Below are 24055 nucleotides of genomic sequence, written 5' to 3'. Positions count from 1 at the left end.
TATACAACAAAATGCTAATTATTAGTTTAATATAACCACGTCATGTTTTGTTCCATGCTACAATAAATACATCTAATTTACTTTAAGTTTTTTTTTTTTACCTTTATTAATGTTTTAATAGTGTAAATAGATCAGTATATTACTTCATAGAGAAAATGTGGAATTAATTTACTAGTTGTGTGACGTGTGATTGGACACGACGAGTGCATTTGTCTGACCAAAGCAACTACAGAGAATCGGCTTCAGTGGCTCCGTTACCCGTTTACTCAAAATGACACTTTCAGTTTGAGCGAAACCTTTTATATATTAATGTACTGCATGAACGATGAATATTATTTTTCCGTAGTGGATGTTTTTAGAGGGAAATAAAATCTGTTTCATTTTTCGAAGAATCACTAGTGTAACTTTGGCTGTTAAGAGTTTTTAGTCATTTACAAAGTTATTAGTCTTCTCCTTCTTCAGTAAAGACCTTTTAAAAGATTTAAGCCTTCAGGAATAAGGTGATTACTGAATGATGCAATTGGTTGCATAATATGCTTTATAACAATGCTCTCATTATCAATGGCTATTAAATGACGGTTTAAGCAGTGATCACACACACTGAGATTTCTGCCACTGCCGGAACGTCATCTTTGGTCGCGATGCCACGAAATTGGCCAACGTGACATGCCACCAATCTCAAGTCAGGATAAAGAACTGCAATTTTTTTGTCTGTGACTGCCGGCTGATTGTGAAGGCTGTTGGACACTGAACAAGGATTGACTGAACATTAGACATTAAGTCTTCTCATTAGAAATAGTTATTGAGCAGTACTAATGATCTCCTCAGGTTCCGTCATTAAAGACCCATCTACACGCTACATTTCTGCTGGTCTGACACACTCAACACACGCCACTACATGCAATTGTTCTATTACTAAATGTAAACTTTTGACATGACATTTAATTTCACACATGAAGTCTATGACATGAACCTGTCCAGTTTAGTTCTGTCAGTTTGTAATCAATTAGCTTTAGCTATGAACACGAACGCAGCCCAGACATTCACTACTTCCTCTCTCATCAACCTTAGCCGAGATCTACTGCTTCTACTGCTGTGATTTTGGAGACCCGGAAATGCCTGTAAGCTCATAAAGAAGAGCCCTTATTATAAGAACACACTCTATAAATATCTCCCAGCCTGGTTCTCATGGCCCAGGGAGATCTTCATGGTGAACCAGCAGGGCTCCGATCGTCCAGGCTGTGGGTTATGGATAAGGCCCAAAGTGAGCGAGGACAGGCAAATGTTTGGTCTTTGATCACTGAACTGCCGAATCACACTGATATAAAGATTAAATTAAATGTAGTTCTCTGATATAAACAGACACGGACACTCAATCAGTCTCATCAGATTTTCTGGATGTTTTACTGCAATATATTTAGTTGCAGGAACATAATTATAGTTTTTGTCTAACCAGGAATGTGATGAGCAACAGAAAGTTTTGCTGCTTCTGGTATTATGGTATAAATATTTAGATGAGTTGTAATTATTAGTTCTGAGCGTAGCCCTGCCCCTCGATCCCCCCAAACGCCCGAAACCTTCTACCCTGCTGAGCCAGTGTAAGTCACTCGATGTGTATTAAACCAGATTAAAATGAATCGTGTGGAATGCGAGTGTGAGAGCCGTACAAACGATCGGAATGAGCTTAAAATTTAATCCTCCATGTTTTCGTGGTTCTTACACCGCAATGTTCACGTCTCAGTCGAGTGGTTCAGACCACCAACTTTCACATGCTCTTTAAAATGAACAGTAACCACATCTTTTCTGCCGTCACTCACATCAGAGATTTAGTCTTAGTTTTCTCCTAATCACCAGTCTGTTGGTTTTTCAGGGTCAGAAACTTCATGGTCATGGTGGTGATTTTTGAAAGGAATCAGTCATACAGATGAAATGACTCCTGCATTTTATTAACCAGGAACCAGAGGACAGAAGGAGACTCTTCTCCTGCACTATTTAAAGGTGCATTAGATGTTTTATTTATTTATCCCTTCGTTAGAAATAACAATGGATCATACGTAGAATTTTATTTTTTTTTAAAAATGAATAAATTAAGCCGCACCCTTAGCAAAGTGTATTAAGTCATTGAGAAAACCCAGAAAGGCCATAATTCAAATTCAAATTATGTGTATAGCGCTTTTAACAATTCCCATTGAGAGGAACCAGACTCAGAAGTTGAACCTCATCCTCATTTGTGTGACACTGGACAGTAAATAGTGTAAATGTAAATAATGTCATTTCTAATGTCATTACAGTTTGTAATAGTGCAACCGAGCGCTCCTGAGGATCTAATGGAAAGAGGATCATCGTAAACTCTGAGATCAGCACAGGCCATAGAGCCTAATCTTACCAAAGGAAAAAAAAATGTAGTCCTAATGTCCTTTTGTGATAATTCACCTTGCCATAAAAATAATGAGTTTAATGTTTTCTAATTGTGTGTGTGTGTGCGTGAGTGTGAGTGTGTGTGTGCGTGAGTGTGTGTGTGCGTGAGTGTGTGTGTGCGTGAGTGTGAGTGTGTGTGTGTGCGTGCGTGTGTGTGTGCGTGCGTGAGTGTGCGTGCGTGAGTGTGTGTTTTAAAACTAGTTTTAAAGTTAAAGTGGATAATTTTTACTTTTTTTTTTTTTGCATTTATTTTATCGATAAATGCTGGCATTACAAATGAGCTCTTAATCCTTCATTTTCCCATAAGTGTGCACTAACCGTCAGCGTGTCATCCACAGTTGTGAAATAATATCCACAGCCTTGTCACCACGTGCAAATATTTACAGCATGAATGTATACAAATCTGTCATTTAGGCAAAGCAATACATTGTCCAGTAAACCAGTTGGCTGGCTTTATTTTGTCAGGGTGTGTTCTGTCTGAATTAGAGGCTCATTTCATGCTAATAAATTTCAATTAATTGAAAAATAAATCTGTTTAGATTATTAGGTTATGACCGCATATGTCTCTTCTCTGAGACAGGAAGTTAAACAAAAGGCCTAGGCATGACACTATTTAGTTACACTAATGCATAATTCAGTGGTAAAGTGTGTGTGTGTGTGTGTGTGTGTGTGTGTATGTGTGTGTGTGTGCTACTGTGTGTTATATTCCCTAGACCCACCATGTGCTTTTCATTGTTAGATCAAAAGTGAGACCCGAGGCCCCTGTCTTTTCTAAATTGGTGTGTGTGTGTGTGTGTGTGTGTGTGTGTGTGTGTGTGTGTGTGTGGTGTCCTTTCTTCCGGGCAAACAGCTCTGCCCTTAGATCAGTTGACACACAGACACGCCTAGCACAATTTCCACCTCTGTGTAACAAACACTAGTGCACTAGATCTCATCATTCTCTCTGTCTCTCTGTCTCTCTCTCTGCTCTCTCTGCGCTCTCTCTCTGCTCTCTCTGCTCTCTCTGCTCTCTCTGCTCTCTCTGCTCTCTCTGCGCTCTCTCTCTCTCTCTCTCTCTCTCTCTCTCTGTCTACTTTAAAGCAATTTCTGTTGAATTTCTGTTTATATTAAATATATATTTTAGATATATCTAATATGGTCTTTTTCTAGTAAAGTAAACTTCTTACAGGGACTTGTTTTGGCTGTTTATAGGCATTATATGTGTGTCAAAAACTAATCGGTTTTGTGGATGTTTCAGAGTGTTATATGTAAATATAAAGACAAAATTGTGGTGTAATTGCTTAGTAGCTAGAGAATACAGGAACTGGCGCAATTCTGTAGAATAAGATAAAGAATAAGAATAAAACACTTGTTTGGGCTGTTATTGAATGTTAATGAACTTCAGAGCCCTGTTGGGTTTATTCCTTTCCTTATTAAATAGAACATTAATTATTTAAAATTCATTAAGGTGCAGGTTTGGGGTTTGGTTTGAGTCGATGGAATATTAATGTATTAAAAGGTTCGTCTTCTTTAATCAGATCGATTATATACTTCGGATCTCGACGTACAGGTCCACTGTATGAACTGTATGAACGTCCTGATTAGAAGAATTTCAATAGAAATTGCCGGAATAGAAAATGCCGGAGTTGTTGAGACGTTTATCTGAAGCCAGTGTGTGATGTGATGTTACTTGGGATGAAAGCGTGCTCCATCCAGTCTACTGCTGATCTCTGATGGAACGTGACTGCTGCTTTTTCCTCTTGCGAATCTTCGGTGAAGGGACTCGGAGCTGACGGGGTGGAAGATATTTTACACATGAAGAGAAGGTGGAATTGATGCGAAGACACTCGACTGTGTGAAATGTCGAGACGCTACACTTTCTCCAAGGAGTAGATCTGTGAGCGACAGTCAGGTCGAGAGAGTGAGCGACTTCAGCAAGACCTTACACAATTGTTCACAGTTATTGTGGTGTTTCTGTCACACCCTAAGGTTTTGTGTGACACACTACAGTTACAATATGTTTTTTTTAATAATTAACTAAATGTAACTCATGATGATTTGCCATCATATTCACAAAAAATAAAAAATTATTTGTCTCAATTTATGCAATTTGATTTAATTGGTCAAGTAGCATTCTGTGAGATCTTCTAGTATCTGTAACTACACAAATACTCTGTCCAGTATTCCGTCACCACCTTAAATCCCACTTCTGGTTACCACAAAAGTCTACACTAGTGTTAGCAACATCATTAGAGGATGTCTAAGACCTTTCAGTTAAAATTTGATGACTTGTCAGATGACGATGAAGTAAGAAAGAAAAGCTATTTGACTAGAAGTAAAGCAGTTTCTAGCAGTTAACTGGAACGAACAGTTCAGTGTGAGCGGCTGGTGTGTTATCGTGTGTGTGTTAGTGCTTCTTCAGGATCTGTTTCTTTCAGCGGAGCAAAAATGAGCAGGACGTTGGTCATATTTTGCCAGAAATGTTACTTGATATTACTTTCTTGTTTATAAAGCTGTTAAATATAATTAAAGCAATACCATGTGAGCAAAAGTGCAGTTATACTAAATAGCAGTGCTGCTGTGACTAGCCGTGTGTGTGCGTGCGTACGTGCGTGTGTGTGTGTGCATGTGTGTGTGTGTGTGTATATACACACAGTGTAGGTGTGAGACTAATAGCATTATTTTCATTGTAATTGTATACAATTACACATAACTAGGAGCTTATAAGTTAGAATCTAAAGCTGATGTAGTTAAGATACAGTTATTGCTCCTATTATTGGTGCATCCTGAGAATTCCACTTTTGTATATTTTACATGAGATCACACACTTCCTAGACATGTCTACACTAAAGCACATTCTACCATAACACTCCATCTCCAAGTCCTGGGAATGCTGTGCATTCAGTTCCTCCCAGGAGCTTGAAACCTACTCATCGCCGTATTAGATTATTTTGATTTACTAGAGAATGTGAGCTGAACATGTTCTCCTGAGCTCCGAAGTTATTTTAGGACTGATCTGGAATAGCAACATGTGGTTCCATGGTTCAAATTAAAAAAGAACCTGTTTAAGATCTATTTTCATTATGGAAGGAAAAAAAACACCAGTCAATTGCTCGTCATTTACGACAAATGATATCTCAAGACTTTCACCTCTCAAAATAAACCTGGGTTTGGTGAGTCACTGCCCAAGTCAACCACCTGGATCTGGAGAAGTATTTTGCATGGGTCTTTACCGGACTTGTCATGCCACCCACGTTAGACATTTATTCATCTATTGCGTTTATACTAGATGGCGCTAATTATGCTTCTTATGTTTAACAAAAAGGATGCACCAAATAAATCCAATGCAGACTGGAGGAACTTCATCTTGTGCCAAAATAGGATGAATTCAAGCAAGCAAGAGCAAGATCGTTTGATTGATTTTGTTGCAATGACTGCCAACTCCATCTGGAACCATAACTGAGATCTGGAAACATGACCCCATGGTCTCTATTTGAACAATTTTCCAGTTTTTATCACGTACATCACATATCGTCGCTGTCAGGCGGAATCCTAGTATCTCCAAAACCGTTATTTTTCAGGAAATTAAAAAAACGCTGGACCTTATCTGCAGTGCACAGGGTTTAGTCTGCGTTGCAGTGGATTGTCTTGCGCTAAATTCCTGTCCTAAGACGAGCACCAGAACTAGCGGGGGTCAAGATTTTTTTTTCTTTGAGCCCAGTGTTTTGAAGACATTTACCTCAGAAGACGTGTTGATTCGTTGCGACTCTTCTTGAGGAGAAATATGCCGCGAAGCTCTCCCGCGGAGTGAAGAAGAGGTGGGCAGTTGAAGTGTCCAATGGAGATTTGCGCTCAAGCTATTTTCAAGACTTTAGATTGGTTAATAACTTGTAAAAATAACAGACCCACGTGGGGACTGACCAATAGCATCGATATGTGAAAAAATATGAAATTGACCAAATTTGGACATACAAGGTTTCCGCCCGACAGCGACGATATGTATGATTGTGTTACTTGTCTTACTTTGTGAGAATTGTGAGAGATGTTTAAGATCAAGCTCGAGGTGCATTAAGTAAGATTTGTGGGGAAAAATTGTTCATTAATTGTAGATTGATATGGAATGATTATATTGCTCATGGACCCTGATCCCATTTCCACACATGTCCAAAAAGCTCCACCACCAAACTTCTAGTGCTTGAAAGTGATGTCTTGTAATGACGTTCCAGCTCAATTGAACTGATTGAAAGCCTGAGTTACAACTCTATAAACTTTTTCTCATAAAGATTTATAAGGATGGTTGAGGGAGTTTCTACAAAATTAGCCACAAAATGAAAATCCAAAAATTGAAAAATTGTTTCAAAGAAACAATTCAAAGAAATTTATTACTTTGACAATCTGTGCTTCTTCTCCATACTAACAATGATGAGTGGGTGTAAGATTGTTTAATACTTTCACACACAGATTTATGGGACAGATGTATGACCGCTTTCCCCTAGCAGAAACAATATGAAATCTTATGAATGGTCGGTGACGTGATGTGTTTGGTGAGGCATCTTGGATATCCACTCATGATCTGAGCACCCAGGAGCATGTTGATACCACACTGATGATCATGTAGAACTGCCTGTTCTAACAGCTCTGTCTTAAGCCTTGGAGAACCCTCACTTGATCCCAGAAGACAGATGAGACTAAGCCCTCTTTAAATATTACACCCACTCATCATTGTTAGTATGGAGAAGAAGCACAGATTGTCAAAGTAATACGTTTCTGTATACACAGTTCCTTTTGTTTGTGACTGAACTGAAGCTTGATTTTCACTCTGCCATCTCTGACACTGTGCTGTTGTCCTGAATTCTCATTAACTTGTCTGTTTCCCTAAGATATGTTTAAAAAAATAAATAAAATCCCAGTCAGAATCGCAGTTCGATCCTCGAGGCGTGGACACACTGATCGTCTCAGAGTCGTCGTCTCCTGGGAGGTTCGGCATCCTTATAAAAGTTCCAATGACTGATCTCCTGTCAGAGAGAAACCTGCTAGAAGAACATGCTTGTGTTCCTGCTTCTCCGTTTTCTTGCTAAGAACTTGATTGTTTCTTTCTGCTGTGTATTTATAGCATAATAATATCAGAAGAAACTGATCTAGACTCTTTCTGATTATCCCAAATTCAGTGTCAGTCGCACCAGATGACTGAAGCTTCATGTCAGTGAGCACGTCATACAATTTACTGTTTACACGCAGAGGTTTTATATTAAATGTTAATTATTAATTTGATAAATTATTAAATATTACGTTAGTAGTCTATATCCATTATAATATTAAATAAAGTGTCAGATTTCTATTTATTAATAAATTAAGTTTGACCTTTTTACACAGACTTGTCAGAATAATAATGTGTGATTATTTATGTGAGGTAAAAAAAATTCTTTAAAACAGTATTCACACTTAGATGACAAAGTTACTGTTTATAAAAAATGCAATATTAATAATATAAAAAATAAAAATAATATCACAGCTTAACAATGTGGAGCAGTGTGGATTAGCATTAGCTTGCCTCTGCATTCGCAGTATTTGCACATTCTCCCTGTGATTTGAGGGTTTCCTCCTGGGAATTCCAGTTTCCTCCCCAGTGTCGAAAACATTCGCAGACTCATCTCTTTTAAAAGAGAAAAAAAACAGATAGCATGCTCTAGAGAATAGATCTACTGTCTCCAGTCCCATTTGTAGAAGCCGCACCGAGTCGCTCCATGTTTGCATAAAGACAAACTTGTCTCAATCTTGTTGTTGCTGTGTAGTTGTGAACGTAGCAATCGTTGTGTTTTATTTTGTAAAGTAGAGAAATTTTGACTAGCGCGCTAACAGACTCGTACATGACCTTTAGCATACTAATTTCTGAACAGTATGAATACAGATCTGTTGAAATGTCATTCAGTAAGAGAAGGTCAACCCTGACTAATAAAAAAAAATCTGTATATTAAGCTAATATCCGAACCGATACTATATTTAATGTCCCTGTAATAGTCACATTTCCTGGCCAAATCAGCATCTATTCTAACACACTTTAGTGATGTTGAAGTTGCTTTCATCTCTCCACCTCCCCGGTATTGATGTGCTAAGCAGGATAGCAGGGTCGCATTGCCTGAAAGTCTGAAGCATTAATTGATCATGTGCTTTAGAAGTCTTCAGAGTCCAGACTGTGATTTATTTTTTTTTTTCTTCTCAGCAGCTCATGATGATTAAGGATCATGATCCTGAGCTGGTGAATTGAACTATACTCCACCGCTGGCCCAGAGGGAAGCCGTACGCTTGATTAATGCATTTTCTTGTTGAATAAATACTAGCATGCCTGACTGGGTGTGTCAAAACTCTGACTCAACATGATGCGTCTCACTTAAACAAACTGCATGGGTGCATCCCAAGCCAATGAAGCTTATGAGCTTAATACGCGAGTAGCGTCCATTTTGTAGTCACTTATGAAGGAATACGTAACCGTTGCCAGGCAGAACTGATGTATGATTGTGACTTCTGAATGTTAGTTAGTTTTCCCAAAATGATCTGTATTGTACGTTGTTAAAGCAATTAGACTGCACAGTTTGTAATGCTTACGATCTGTTATATTGGCAATGGAGCAATCAAGCATAGGTATCCAGTATGCTCCTGTACCGGAGGATTCCTGCAACAAAATTTCACCGAAAAAAAAATAAAAATCCAGCAACAATCACAAAACAACTGACTAATAAATTCAGTTTTGTAATTGAGCTTTTGAAGCGTTTTTTGTGAACCGGAGAACTCATCGTTATCTTTTTTTTTTTAACTTGAGCATGAAAATGTATCCGAATCTCCCCATTATCAAACCCTTTAACTGGCTTGTTATCAGGAATCATCTTCCTCATTGAGGCTTCATGGGGTTTGGTCTCCTCCTAGACAGCCTCATCCCTACCTTCCTTATCCTGAAGCTGGTATTTCCGGAAGACAATTATACTTGCAGTGGGGCAAGTTTGCTCCCTTCCTGCCCTGAGACCATAAGCATTCTGCCATTCTTTCTCTCTCTACCTCTTTCTGTATTGCTTTTTTTTTTTTTTTTACCTCTACATTTTTTTAGATCTTTACAGCAGTAAGTGTTCTGGTCCCACATTACAAATCTTCCTGTGTATGTATGTGTGACTGAGCGAGTGAGTCTCTTTCTCTCCTCTGAGGTCATTTTGCCTGCCGCTGGTCGAGTGTGTGTGAATGTGTGAGCATCAGCAGTCTGCAGCATGGTAAGTGGCTAAAGGCATCCGTCTGTAATACCGTTCAATCCAGCTTTGGCTGTTAATGCAGAATTAGATACGTCTGTTTGTTACCGCTAGAACCGGATGGTCATGTTAGTTAACACGTAGCTTTGGTGAGCATGATGTACGTTTTTTTTAATCAGCCTTAGCTAGTAGATAATAGTGTGTCTCGTGTCACAGGTGGTAACGTATAGGAGAGACGACTATTCCTATATATTCCTTGGCTCAACACAGTTTTTATTGGTCCTGCAGGTGTATGCAGGCATGTGTGGGTTTGTGTGAAACTGCAGATGTTAGACAGATGTGCCTGATTGTGTGCGTGACTATATGTATTACACGCTGTTCAGAATCAAATTACCGGCTTCGTGCAGCAGGATCTTACGTTGTCATCTGGGTCGAGAAAAAAAAAAATCATAATTAATATACATCTCAATTCTGTCTTTCAACACCTAAAGAAAAGGATTTCAATAAATGATTTTTATAATGTAACCACATATAACTGCTCCCATCTATTATTTATACTTAAAATCAACTGCTCTAATGCATCACTAAATGCAGAAGGGTTCTTCAGATGGCTCCTTCCTGACGTGTTGCTTCGTAGCAACGTTAGCTAGCTAACTATGTTATGGGATTACGGGGAAGTAGAACATGCTAAATTAGCTAAATTGAACTAGTTTGTTTTTCTCTACCCTGATTTTAAAGACGCAGAATTTCTTGTTCATGAGGGGAAACTCAAGAGACTACAGTTGCACAAATAACCACTCTGTACAACCGTGGTGAGAAGAAACGCATCTCAGAATAGCACAAAGTTATGTTAGTACATCCTTCGGCATCCTAATTCCTATATCTAAGATCCCATGTGCCAATCTGATGATAATGATGATAAACTATTATATTTCAGATGCTTTGCCAGTTAAGAGGTACACAGTATTAAAGTGTGTAACTGATGTTTTGTTTCATTTGCGATTCATAAGAAAACTTCAGGAATGTAATCCAACACACATCAAGGGTTCAACCTCGAGATAAAAACAAGATGATACTTGCAAAGAATTAAAGTTTCTCAAGGTTTGAAGAAAAGTTTGTTCCATCGCTGTCGTTGGAATTTGCGATAACTCAGCGTTTGTCATCTTCTGATGCATTTCAGGATGATTCCCAAGTTCACGTTTCTCACAAGGAAACAAAGATTCATGCTAACTGATCTCCAAACATCTCTTGTTTTTTGAAGTGTTGTTTATGGTGTTTCTTAAGATGGATTCTTAAACAATGAGACATTTTATCACATCTCAGAGTGATGCAGCAGCAATTTAGTGCTTTAGTCAGTTCAGCTCTTCTCTCGTCTCATAATCCGTACACACTTCTCAAGCTTATTTAAAAAGATTCCAATATTAAAGCTTCTCTCGCCGTCAGATCCGTCATGCTTGTCATCTTGCAGATCGATATGTTGTGTACTTTTTTGGCATTGTTGAACTTGTGTGATATGCTAATCATTTCATTACAAATGAAATGCAAACTGTTTCACTCACATCCACATGTGAAATGTCTGGAAATGTTTCCAGAGCAAACTACACTCAGAGAGAGAGCTCACCGGAAATAGGGGTTTGTGTGCGTAATTGTGTTTGTTGTCTTATCTTAGCATTTGTTCCATGCGTTATCTGTCTTTTGGAAGTGTACGTGGCTGTGGATGGAGCTTCGCTGTGATTATGGGATCTCTCCATCACTTTATCTATATCTGAATATCTGTGTGCAGTTTCCACCCACGGATGCGATTAGGGGAACTACAGCCACCCACTACCATTCTACTGGGTTTTATATATGCTGTAGTATATAGTGTGTATGTGTGTGTGTGTGTGTGTGTGTGTGTGTGTGTGTCTATATATATATATATATATATATATATATATATATATATATATCTATATATATATGTATATATATATATATATATATACTGCAACACTTGTTCCTACATGCCCCAACTCTGGAATATTGGTGAAACTAGTGGGTTGTGGGTGGAGGAAAAAGGTAAAGGCCAAAACACAAGCCTTTAAACAGAAGGCTTAACAGATCAGAGTCAAACATAAAGGATGGTAAACACAACAGACTTGAAATAACAAAACTATTCATATGATTGAAAGCACAATCTGTTCACTACTAATTTGTTTGAATGGTACGTAAGGAATAATACACATGCTAATAATACACATTAATAAGCTCTTGTATGACAATAATGGACAACAGGGTGGTATGATGGTTTCATTGCATGTCCAATAACAGCATGTCTTTATTAAAGACTTAAACACTGTATATCTGAGATGCACTGAATGTGATAACGTCCATGAATCACTTAACTGTAATCACTTAAAATCAATTATGTTGGCTTTGTAGAAGCCAACATTCTGTTTTCCTATTTAAGCTTAGACAAAAATTTATAAAATTTAATGCGGCCTAGAGCTTTTGAGCCACATGCACCAAATTATGATATGTTGTAGACCCTGGTTTGTTGCTATTACTTTTCTAAGTGATCCGAGTACCGGTACTTCCGGTACCGGGTCTCAAAGTGGCCTTTTTTCCCATAGACTCCCATTATAAACTTTGGAGGTTTATAACTCGGCAAGCTTTTGAACTATCTACACCAAACTCGGCCAGCTCCTTTAGGGTGATACTCTGAACAAAGTTTTAAATTGGTGTACCGAATGGCCTTTCGGGTTTGTGCCGCAGCCCCGCCCCCAAATATGCAAAATCAAAAAACTTTTTACAACATGGACATGTGATGTATCAAAACACTCAGAACAATGAGGGGATGACGTCATGTGACGTCAGGTGATGTCACGTGAAAATTAAAAATTAGCACAACATGGACTTGTGACATCAAAACACTCAGCACAATGAGGAGAACTTCCTCAAGAGTATTCGGATGACGTCACATGCTCATCTCCACTTAGCTCCAAATGTTTTGGCACCCTAGCTTTCTGTCTACTTGCTTCCAAAAGTAACACTGACCCTTATGTCCACTCGCCTCGGCCTTTGCGAATACTTGCCTTGTCAAAGCCAACATCAAAGTTTGTCGCGACGAACTTTACAAATCTAGTTCACTTAGTACGTTCTTTATTTTTTTACTTTCTCATAAACATACAACAAAAACCAAGAAACTTCAAAAGCTCAGTGAGATTGAAGGCTTTCTGTTGTTTGCATAGAAAGTGGAACCTGGAGGCTTAATATGAAATAAATATATAGAATAAAAAACCCATGTAACGTTAATATGGTCCACCATTCAAGTCTGTGTCAATTAATAGTAATAAAAACGAATACTTATTATATCACAATCATTGATTTAATTGAATTTTATAAATAACGTGAAGGAATAATGTGAAATCCAAGAAAATGTACTTTTAAATCTACTCTAAAATTTGTACGTTGTAAACTCAAAAAGTCGAACGAAGAGCATTGATTTAATTTCGATTTTGGAGCCTTTGCATTTTTTTTCATTAAAGATGTTGCTTTAAAAGTATTTTGCTATACTAACACACAGTAAGTAATGAATAAGAATGAATAAAGTTTATATGTAGTACAAGGTGTTACATGTTTTATAATATATAAAGCAGTTAAAAGTACGTGATTTTAATCTTGTGGAACTGATTGTAGGTCGTTAAACCTCTTTAAAACCCACACAACAAAAAGTGTCGTGTTTTGTTTTAATGGTCAGTTTGATCTGAAAATTAGAACATTTTTCTTATAACAACGGTAAGGATCTCGGATATAAACTGATAAATTTGCTGTGAAAATGATAATTGATGAATATTTAGATTCCCCAAAAAGTAGAACTTTTCTTTCAAATTCATTTTAACTGCTTGTCACCTCACCAGCAGCTCAGGATAGCTTTAGCATTTCTAATGTAGCTTAGCATCAACAAACTAAACAACACTTTAAACTTTAAAAAAATTTTTTTTATCATGTTCCTGTTAAGCCGAGGATCATGATGTTAACATTCAGTCTAACTCCAGTCTTACAATAGCAAAATATAAAAAGGTTGCTAGCTATTACTGACTATAATAAATAGTTTGTTCAAAACATCATAAAAAATGGATCACCACATGAAGTTGTCAATTGTAGACTGAATTACAAGTGAATGACTGCAAGTGTATGTACTTACAGTATTCTGCATGTGGTTATACACACACACACACACACATAGCCGAACAGCAGTATAGTAAGCAGTGAAGCAAATCATCCATATCAGGAGCTAAAGGCTTCTAAACTAATCATTACATCTTGCAGTAGTTATTGATCAGTTCTGTTTCCTGTCAGCATTTGATGTCTGCATTACTGTAAAAGGTTTGTTTTAGGAGGCACTGATTATAGTGAACAGAACAGAGTGTAGGTTCTGTTCCCGGTGACCAACCCGCTTTGAAAAATACAGTCGGCTTGAATAAGGAAAAGGAGTAAAGAATAATGATCATTTATAATGTCATTTACTTCTATCTGTTTTTGAGTAGATGTTGTGTTACCTGCTTTAAAGGAACTTGTGTATTGTTTGGTGTTTCTGGCAACCTAGAATGCTTCTGCCCTCATACAAGGACATGGAGATATGTGTTCAAAGGCCAAAATCAGATTGCTCTTTCAAGCATGCCACAGTTATGTCTAATTCTATTGTTTTCTTCAGTAGAGCCTGCAGTCATTATTTAGTCCCTAAAGCTCTCGACCCCACCACTGTTCATTGTTCCTGCATGAAAAGAAATTCCACCTTTACTGTAACTTTAGGCCCATTGAAAAGCAATAGACAGAATAATCCCTGGTTTCCTTTGGAACCCTACAGATGATGAAAGTGAGAGTTCAGCTGTGCGAATGGCTCGGTTCCTGTTCATTATTCTAAACGGCTTATTACAGATTCCCCTCCATCCTGTGATTTATTTGAATGCCACACTTTTAAGGGCATACTACTGGGTGCAATTACTTATATCACAACATTCTTTTGTGTGTAGCTCAGCTAACTGTACGTTTGGTAGCTGTCCAAGTCTCCATAAGGCTGTGTTTACTTTAGCCTTGCCTTCAAGTTTGATACGACCAAAATAGCATAAAATAAGCAAATTAATATCTTTTCACCACACATAAGTTTCAGAGGATGTTATTGCACTTGGGTGCTGTGATTTGGAGGCCTTTTATCAGCCCACGATTTTTTTTGCCCCACTAATCACTTTTATAACAAGCCTTATTTTAGTTTTTCTCATAATATATTTGCATTTGTTCCTCCAGGGTATTAAAGGAGCAGTTTTTTTAGTCATGTACTTAGAAGATCTGATTTCAGATAATGAAAGTAGGAGTTCTGTGTTTCTTTTAAATATCAATTTAAGAATTCCTTATATATTTGTTTATATTGTTGTTATTTTTAGTATGCTGGTAATATATTAATCAGGGTCTCATTGCTTGAAGAAGGTCAGTATTAAAGGTGAGTGATGAGACAAAAAACACAGTAATATGTGATAATAATGTGCAATATTCAGGACTTGTCATACTACTGATCAGAAGGCAATGAGTTCAAATCTCAACACTGCCAAGCTGCCATTGCTGGGCCCTGGAGCCAGTCCCCTAACCTTCAGCTCATCAGGTGACTAAAAAGGTCATAAATGTAAGTTGCTCTGGATAAGAACTAAATTTTTTTAAAATTTTGTTTGCATTTCCTTATTTGTCAGTCACTTTGGATAAAAAAAAAAAAAAAAAAAATCAATGTTTTTATTTTAAAATTATTTGTTTATTTTAAAAAAGTTTGAAAATTCTATTGCAATACCTGAGATATTTAAATAAAGGTGCATTATTAAATACTTTATTGATATTTTGCCATAAAAATATATTCAGTTTCACCCAATAGCATGAGATTGTATGAGGGCATCATGCAAGGTTGCAGACTTTCTGTACTTGAACGTAATAAACGTAGATCATGAGGTCCACTCGAGTGAAAGAGAAAAACTGAATGAATCTTGGGTGTCACTGCAGAGAGAAATGTGCATGATGGAAGTAAATAACAGACAGGATTTCTACAGAGACTCCTCTCTAGTCCAAAGGCATGTGTTGTGAGCTGACTGGCATCTCTAAATTGTGCCCTGTGATGGACAAGCATCCTGTTCAGGGTATCCTTGCACTGTGCCACCCGAGTCCCTGCACTGTGCCCCCCCGAGTCCCTGCACTGTGCCCCCGAGTCCCTGCACTGTGCCCCCAGTCCCCTGGGATAGAACGGTGATACAGTGTAGGACACGGGGTTCAGAAAATGGATAAATGACTGAAACAAAATAGAAAATTGCAAATTTCTCTGAGTTTCTTTTCCAGAATATCTTGATTTATTAAATGTTTATACTACAAATCTCACCAGAGTAAAACATTCAGTGATGAGCGGTTAGTTATTGTGCACTAAGTATGTAAAGGAAGACTGATCCTGTTTAGTAAAGCGTACAGCCTGCAGCAGCAGTGCTGTAAATAAACACGCGGCACAGGCCTGTGGTAACCACGCATCACTCCGAGATCAACTCCAACACTGTCTGTTCAGCCCACACGGAGAAGTGCTTCATCAGCAGAGCTCATACCAGCTCTGAATCCTAGGGAAGTCCAAAAGCTCCTGAGCTACTTTCAACAGGAACATTAAACCGGCACAATTAGTAGGAACTAACTGAATGGGGACAGGAAGCAGAGGAAGTGTTTGTTCTCAGTCTGAGGCTCCTAGAGAGGCTGTCGATGATAACGAAGTAGCAAATATGTGGGAAGTGGGACAACAATGCTTTCAGACATCGAATGCACACCGGTGTTTTCCGCCAATTCCAACCTTAAAAGGACCTCATGTTTATTTGCAAAGCATTTCTGCCAAACTGAATGATGTATGGCCGGTTATTTCTATTGTACGCATTGTAATCTGCAGAAAAATTGACTAGTGTGAAGGAAAATAGGAGGAAAATGGTCATTAGGTTCACTGAGGTGATGTATGAACACTGATGGTTAAACATTGGAAATTGTTCCACTGCTACTACATGTAACATGTAACACACTCTGGTGCTGCCTGGTACGACTGAGGAACTGTGTGTGTCTGTGTCTGTCTGTGTGTCTGTGTGTGTCTATGTGTGTGTCTGTGTGTCTATGCATGTGTGTGTCTGTGTGTGTGTGTCTGTGTGTGTCTGTGTGTCTATGCGTGTGTGTGTCTGTGTCTGTGTGTCTGTGTCTGTGTGTCTGTGTGTCTAAGTGTCTGTGTGTCTAAGTGTCTGTGTGTCTAAGTGTCTGTGTGTCTATGTGTCTGTGTGTGTGTCTGTGTGTGTGTGTCTGTGTCTATGTCTGTGTCTGCGTGTCTGTCTATGTGTCTGTGTCTGTGTGTCTATGCATCTGTGTGTGTCTGTGTCTATGTCTGTGTCTGTGTCTGTGTGTCTGTGTCTGTGTGTCTGTGTCTGTGTGTCTGTGTCTGTGTGTCTATGCATGTGTCTGTGTCTGTGTCTGTGTGTGTCTGTGTGTCTATGCGTGTGTGTGTCTGCGTGTCTGTGTGTCTGTGTCTGTGTCTGTGTGTCTATGCGTGTGTGTGTGTCTGCGTGTCTGTGTGTCTGTCTATGTGTCTGTGTGTCTGTCTATGTGTCTGTGTGTGTGTGTCTGTGTGTCTATGTCTGTGTCTGTGTGTGTGTGTCTATGTGTCTGTGTGTCTATGTCTGTGTGTCTATGCATGGGTGTGTGTCTGTGTGTGTGTCTGTGTGTCTATGTGTCTGTGTCTATGTGTCTGTGTGTCTATGTCTGTGTCTGTGTGTCTATGCATGTGTGTGTGTCTGTGTGTGTCTGTGTGTGTCTGTGTGTCTGTGTGTGTCTGTGTGTGTCTGTGTGTGTCTGTGTGTCTGTGTGTGTCTGTGTCTGTATGTCTGTGTGTCTATGCGTGTGTGTGTGTCTGTGTCTGTCTGTGTGTCTATGCGTGTGTCTGCGTGTCTGTGTGTCTGTGTGTTTGTGTCTCTGTGTCTGTGTGTCTATGTGTCTGTGTCTGTCTGTGTGTCTGTCTATGTGTCTGTGTGTCTGTGTCTGTGTGTGTGTCTGTCTGTGTCTGTCTGTGTGTCTGTGTCTGTGTGTCTGTCTATGTGTCTGTGTCTGTGTGTCTGTGTCTGTGTGTGTGTCTATGTCTATGTGTCTGTGTGTCTATGCATGTGTGTGTGTCTGTGTGTCTGTGTGTGTGTGTGTGTGTGTGTGTGTGTGTGTGTGTGTGTATGTTTAACTTCTGCAACTTCTCCAAATGGTTCTTTGTGGAACTTCAGGGAAATGAGTTATTAATAGCAGTTTCTTATCGGCTGCCGTGTTTCACCGGTGTGAAGGAGACACATGAACGTGTAAACGTTAACACACGTGTGACAGGCTGTAAACTTGTGTGAGAGGGAAGGAGGTCTTTAAAGCTCTGCAGTGTGGCGTGAGCTAATGAGTACAGTCTGTGCTGTAAAAGAGCAGGAAAGATGAAAATAAGGGAGAATTAAAGATTAATTGAAAACAAATGGAAGTAACTAATCGTAAAGAAAAGTCCACTAGACAGAAGCTCTGCTGTGTCTGGACAGATGTTAAGTGTGTGGCACATCTGGAGACTTTTAATAAATGTACAAGCAGCGTTATGTTAGTCAGTTATCCACAAACATGCTAGAATCTGAACTGAGAGTATTATGAAGTGTATTTTTAGTGTTCATTTGTCTTTCCTTCATGTCCTCAGTCTGAAAAAAAACAGTAATGCTTTACATGTTGTCTAGACACCGAGGTTCGATGTTCATGTTAATGTTTACATAAAGATGTGACAATGACACATCAGATCTCAGCGTACAAAACTGTGTGTGAGTCTGTGTGTGTGTGTGTGTGTGTAAGCAAGCATAAGAAACCCTCTGGCCCACTGCCTACTGACCTTCCAATGTAAACATTGTTAAGAGAGGCATTTTAATTATATCTGGGAATAACGGAGTTTTTTCCAAGACACTGTTTTCTCTCTCTCTCTCTCTCTCTCTCGCTCGCTCGCTCGCTCGCTCGCAATCTTAACCGACACAATTTGGTTCATTAAATAGTGAGTAAATATGACAAACGACTCCAGAATTTTCCTTGTCAAACTTTATTTTATAATGAAACTTTCACTGGAGCTAGCTATCTATCCATCCATCCATCCATCCATCTATTGCCCTTAATTTCACTTTATTACTTTCCTTTTAGAATTCATTCTTTCATCTTTCCCTATGTCCTGTTTCACTCCATCTCTCCATCCATTTATCCATTTTCTACAACAACAGACTTCACCTCTGAGGCAGCTTGTAAATACTCCAAGTTATCTTCGTTACGCCATGTGATCAGGTTGTAATTCTGGATTTGAAAAGAGCCTCGAATGTTGTACGGATGGGCCGCGGTTGTGTGTTGTAATCTTTGTGTTTAGATCTTACAGATGTGGCAGGACTGTGGGGTTACTGAGATCAGCGGCGGTGACAAACGCAGCCTAGCACAGCTATATGAAAGACCCATTTTCATCACCAGTTAGATGAAAGTGTGAAGAGATCAGACAATGAAGATATTTTAACTGGTTCAAAAATAATTGTAAGCAGCAAGATTCACACCTCACGGTGTTTAATAAATGATTATAAAGTGGCTTGATAAAGCCATGCAGATGGACTAGAAAACCCTGAAGACTGGCAGCAAGAGTGAGTTTTACAGCTACATGTGTTAGGGGCGTGTCTATGCAAATAAGTCCACATGTAGGGCATCGTGGAGGGATTGACAGGCAGACAGAGCCGAACACCAGGCCATGTTTACTTGCCTTCTGTGTGGTCGTTCTTTCGACTGCTTGATAACGCCTTCATCGGTTTGTTTGGCGGTGCAGTCTTGCCAATGGCAGCGACCGTAGAATTAAACAGCGACTCTGAGGTATGTTTGCTTTTTGCACGGTTTTGTGTTGACTCTTGCTGATATGTTATTCTTCAGATGTTGGAGATAATACTGAAGTGGTTTCTCTTGGCTGTATTTTATCTTGACTGATCTGTAACCGTGTTATAATTAAGTTTGGCCGATTTGATCTTTTCCTTGTGTAAAGCCACCTGCAAGAGATTTGATGCTGAGTGCAGTAGAAGGACAGTTTGTATGTGCACATGCATGAATGTTTTGCACCAGAAGAGCACTGAGCAGTGTTGTGTGCACCTGAGTCGCTGTATGAGAGGCTCCCTGTCTTCTTAACTCTCACACAAACACATGCACCAGTGTGCCCTTTATCGGTCTGACTCACAAAGAGCTCCGCTGTGCCGATCCGAACAAGCGAATCATTCACAGCTCCAGTTTACACGCAATGGTGGAAATAAATGTAGCTTCTCACAAGGTTCTGACACAATTAGATCAAGTCCAGGTACTTTGACCTGCTAATGCGTGACAATTCAGAATGACCCAGATACCAGAAAACTTCATTGGGAGCAGGAGTGTCTCAGCCAAACATGAGCCGGCTTTCTCCTAAACACGTGAGGTCAACCACTACATCCTGTCAAACTGCAGCAGCCTTCTTCATAGGTGAGCTCACAGAAACCCACCACTTGTGTTGCATGATGTTGCTTTGAGCAAAAACTAATACCGTCGTCCAGCACTGACGGCTCTCTCTTAACTCGTCAGAACCTAATAATGGAGACTGCTTTTCTGTTGTGTCACTCATGAGTCCCAGGCACTATATTTGAACACTGTGACACAGTGAACTTCTCAGTGTCGAATATAGTCACCAGATTATAAACTTCACAGCATCTTTGCCTAAAGTCCAGAAACGACACGACGGCAAGACGAGTCTGTTGTTGGTTGTCTGCAGTTCCAGTTGGAGTTCTATGGCCTGTTCTTTGGCCACCTTTATTTCCAATCATTTTTAAGCCTTCTTCGATATCATCACTTTCTCTCCCAAGATTCAACCTGTTTCTTAGCTCCATAAAGATGATGTTATGATCCACATTTAGCACCAAAGTTCTAATGTTTTATAGTCAAGTGTTTAACTGTAATCTGTATCCAGTACATCACATTCGAACCCTTGACATTTCTGGAGGTTTTATTCATCTCTGCCCAATTAATCATAGAAAATATAAAGAAAATGGAATCCAAAGGAGTTTATATGATGCCCTAAGTGCTTACCTGCTGCGTAATGTATCTCCCTTAAACAATTTCCCCAGCATGTGTCCAAAAGGTTTTTCCCATCATGACTTATTCCCTTGTATTTTGACTGAAGATAGATGAGTACCTCCCTGGAACATTTCCAAATCAACCGTGCTATCCACGCTTGCCAGGAGTCGAGGCTTTTGTTATTATACACTCGACTGTATATTTTTAAAGCATGTTCTTGACTTGTATGTTAATGTGGCGCTAGAAAAACCACAACGTTTACCTCATCTAAGATCCAAGATTGCAGCTTGTCAGCCTCCCTCGCTTTTCACAGTGCTTTCTTCAGCTACACAATAGAGCCTTTGCGAAAGTTAAATCACCCATAAACAAACTCGACTGGGTGGAATTTGTTATCATCAAGGATACTAAGAGTGTACAGTTGATAAGTCGTTTGCATGATGCACTGCGTTGTCATGCACTCATGCATCATGCACTGCATGATGAGTTTGCGTGGAACTGCTGGAACTGTGGATCGTAAAAGAAAAGTTGCATAATAAGTATGCATTATGTTGGTCCGTTGACTCTGTTTGTAGCTTCAGTTGTATTTACTACAAGTTCAGAGAGAAAATGATAAACTTTGACACTGAGCATTGATAACGGAGGTAATGTTTACATACTCAATACTTTGGTAGCACGTGTGGCAGTCTTTGGAAACCCACTTAATGTTGCTGTGTCTAAATTCTGTTAAATAGCCAAGCTGCCAATGATATACAGTTATATGCAAAGGTTTTGTCTCAATACCTGATTTCTATTTTATTGGAAGTGAAAATAAATAAATGCAACCTCTAGAGCACTGTTTGTTTAAAACTGCCAGCAGTGATTTAATAATGCTAACAAGGTGATATTTTTTTATTATGGTGCTTTCCTTTTGAGTCTAGTTCTATACGTCTCATGGAGACCTTCATCTGGTTTGGCGTTTAACGTAGTTCTCCACCATTGTCCAAAAAATATCTGGACCTCAATCTCTTTCAGTCATTGAGGCTAACTAGAAGAAAAGTAACAATAGAGGAAGAGGAAGTTAACATTATCACTGCTCCTGATGGTGTTGCTGCTCTGCTGCTGGTGTTCTGGATGTATTTCTCTCTGAAACCTTCCACTTTCCTGTGTAGCTCTATGTGTCTCTTCAAATGTTGCTTTCTCAGCTCGTAACTTTGGTGAGATTTTCCACTACGTGGAAAAAAGCAGAATTGCACAAGAAGCTGGTTAAAGACTTAATTACAGAAAGAGGTTGCTGGTGGAATTAACTATCAGTCTTCTTACCTTCCTTCTGAAATACTCATTACAGTATTCATTTCTAGAGCATGACCAGTGAGTAGAAGCATTAAAAATGCACATAAACAAAAACCCCATCACTCTGGCTGGGTTGCAGTCACTTACTGCATCATTATTTGACAGAAAACCCATCATCATGGATAGTTCAGATTGAAGCTTTGCTGATTGGCCCCCTGGGGGCAGGTCGATGAGTTTGAAGGACACCACGACCCAGAGCATGCTGGTATAAAAGGCCAGCTATTGGTTTGGTATCTTGGTTTGAACAAGGTATGTGGAGCTGGATCTGTTGAGCCAAGAAATTTCATTTGCACTTCAGTTCCACAGAAGTTTCTCAGGTGAGCATTGGCCTTTTGAGAAAGGTAAGCTCCTCGTATAAGTGGACGATGTGTCCGTGTGTCTCTTTCTGATTTTATTTCCGTGTTTTTGCTTCCTGAGATTGACTATTTTTGATTCACCGCACAGCTATTTTCCAAAAACGAGGACATTGCAGTCTTGACCTACTCTGAGACTTTATCATGGATTATAAGGAGAACATTCTATTTCTGAATGTAGGCTGAGCAATATTTAAAGACTCTGTGGTATTGTTCACATATTACTTGCTGGGACTAGAAACACAAAACCTTTATGTATGGTCTGTTTTTTTTTTTTTTTTTACCTCACTATCATTTTTAATGAATCAAGCCTGTGATTAAACTATAAGCCCCTTTAGGGCTTCAGTCTGACTTTTCCCCCTCCTTAGAAAATAGTATGTGAGATGTTTTTGGGTGAAAGGAAAACATACTCTATATGATAGTACGGACTCTTTCTGGTGTAATAGAAATTATATTTACAGTAAATTTCAGGGTTCTGCTTTGCTCACCATGGCATATATTTGAACTTGCTCAGACTCTGAAGCTCTTCAAAGATAAGTAGTTTAATGAACGTTGGCAGGTCTACACTATCAGAATTGTGCTTATATGTCATCTTTTTAGATGTTGTAGAAATGCTTGCTAGGTGCAAACCACTTTGAATGTTGTACGCTCCCAGGCGTAACTCAAGTAGACCGCTTAAGCTGCTTATTCAGACATCCTTCACCATTTTAGCATCTTGTGGCGTTCAGACCTCGTATCTTTCACCAGCTCTTTTTTCTTCTTTCCCTGTCTGCCTAATCTTCTAAAGAACTCGTCACTTGAACCTTATACACATTTGCCTTCACTTCATCTTTACCCCATTTGTATCCTACTCTCAATGTATATCCCTTCCTGTTTGGAGATGGCAGACTGCACAGTATCTCCTGTAGCAATGGAGGAGAGTGAGCAATGGAAACCAGTTGACGACTGTCACATTGGTGTGCAGTCTGATGACCAGGACTTCATTCCAGTATCTTCTATACCCAAGAAGCTTGAGGAAGAGCAGGTACCAGCAACCATTCCTTGCCCATCATGAGTCAGTTTCCTCATTTTGTACACATTACTGTGTATTCAGGTTATTACCGGTTGGAGACGAGCTGCAATGTGGCTGTATGAAATAAATAAATGTATGAATTAAATAAGTAAATGTAAATATATTAAGATTCATTATATGTAACCCAAATACAATAATAAACACAATAATAATGTTACATGTTAAATTATTAAACTAGAAAACTTCTGAACTCTGTGACAAATAAAGCCGTACGTAGCTAACGGCTAGCAGCTAATTTTCAAAGTCGCCGCTAGAGTTTGCTTTTATTTTTAAAGGCATGTTAACTTGTGCTCTACAGGATGAAAGTCATGAGATTTTCCTGAGCTTCTGTTGGTCATCTCTGCTCTCTGATACACTGTATTTCTACTTCATTCAGGATGAACCGACCTCGTAACCCGAGTCGCTTAATGGTTGCACCAAGTGAACCAGCTGAAGATTTCTAAGAATGCTTGTGTCAGTTTTTTTTCTCTGAGAGTAAATGTAATTTAGATTTAAATTGCCTTCTCTAGTTAATGTACTTGCACTTCATTCTT

General features: G+C 39.0%; 1 protein-coding gene across 5 annotated transcripts in view; it reads left to right on the top strand.

Annotated features, from left to right (window-relative positions):
• septin4b (septin 4b) overlaps positions 1-24055 on the top strand; it is a 45662-nt gene that overhangs the window by 8212 nt on the left and 13395 nt on the right. Inside the window, exons 1-2 of one of the 5 annotated variants that reach the window (XM_060875552.1) lie at positions 9585-9653; positions 23331-23474. The exons of 1 other annotated variant lie outside the window; for it this stretch is intronic. In XM_060875552.1, the coding sequence (XP_060731535.1) occupies positions 9651-9653; positions 23331-23474 (147 nt within the window). In that variant the 5' untranslated portion in view covers positions 9585-9650. Of the gene's footprint in view, positions 1-9584; positions 9654-19240; positions 19551-23033; positions 23475-24055 lie in introns of those variants that run through there. 3 more of the 5 variants (XM_060875556.1, XM_060875555.1, XM_060875553.1) reach the window with 3 other exon arrangements.

Source organism: Tachysurus vachellii, chromosome 1 (assembly GCF_030014155.1).
Source record: "Tachysurus vachellii isolate PV-2020 chromosome 1, HZAU_Pvac_v1, whole genome shotgun sequence".
NCBI lineage: Eukaryota > Metazoa > Chordata > Actinopteri > Siluriformes > Bagridae > Tachysurus > Tachysurus vachellii.
This window is presented reverse-complemented; position numbering and strand designations above follow the sequence as displayed.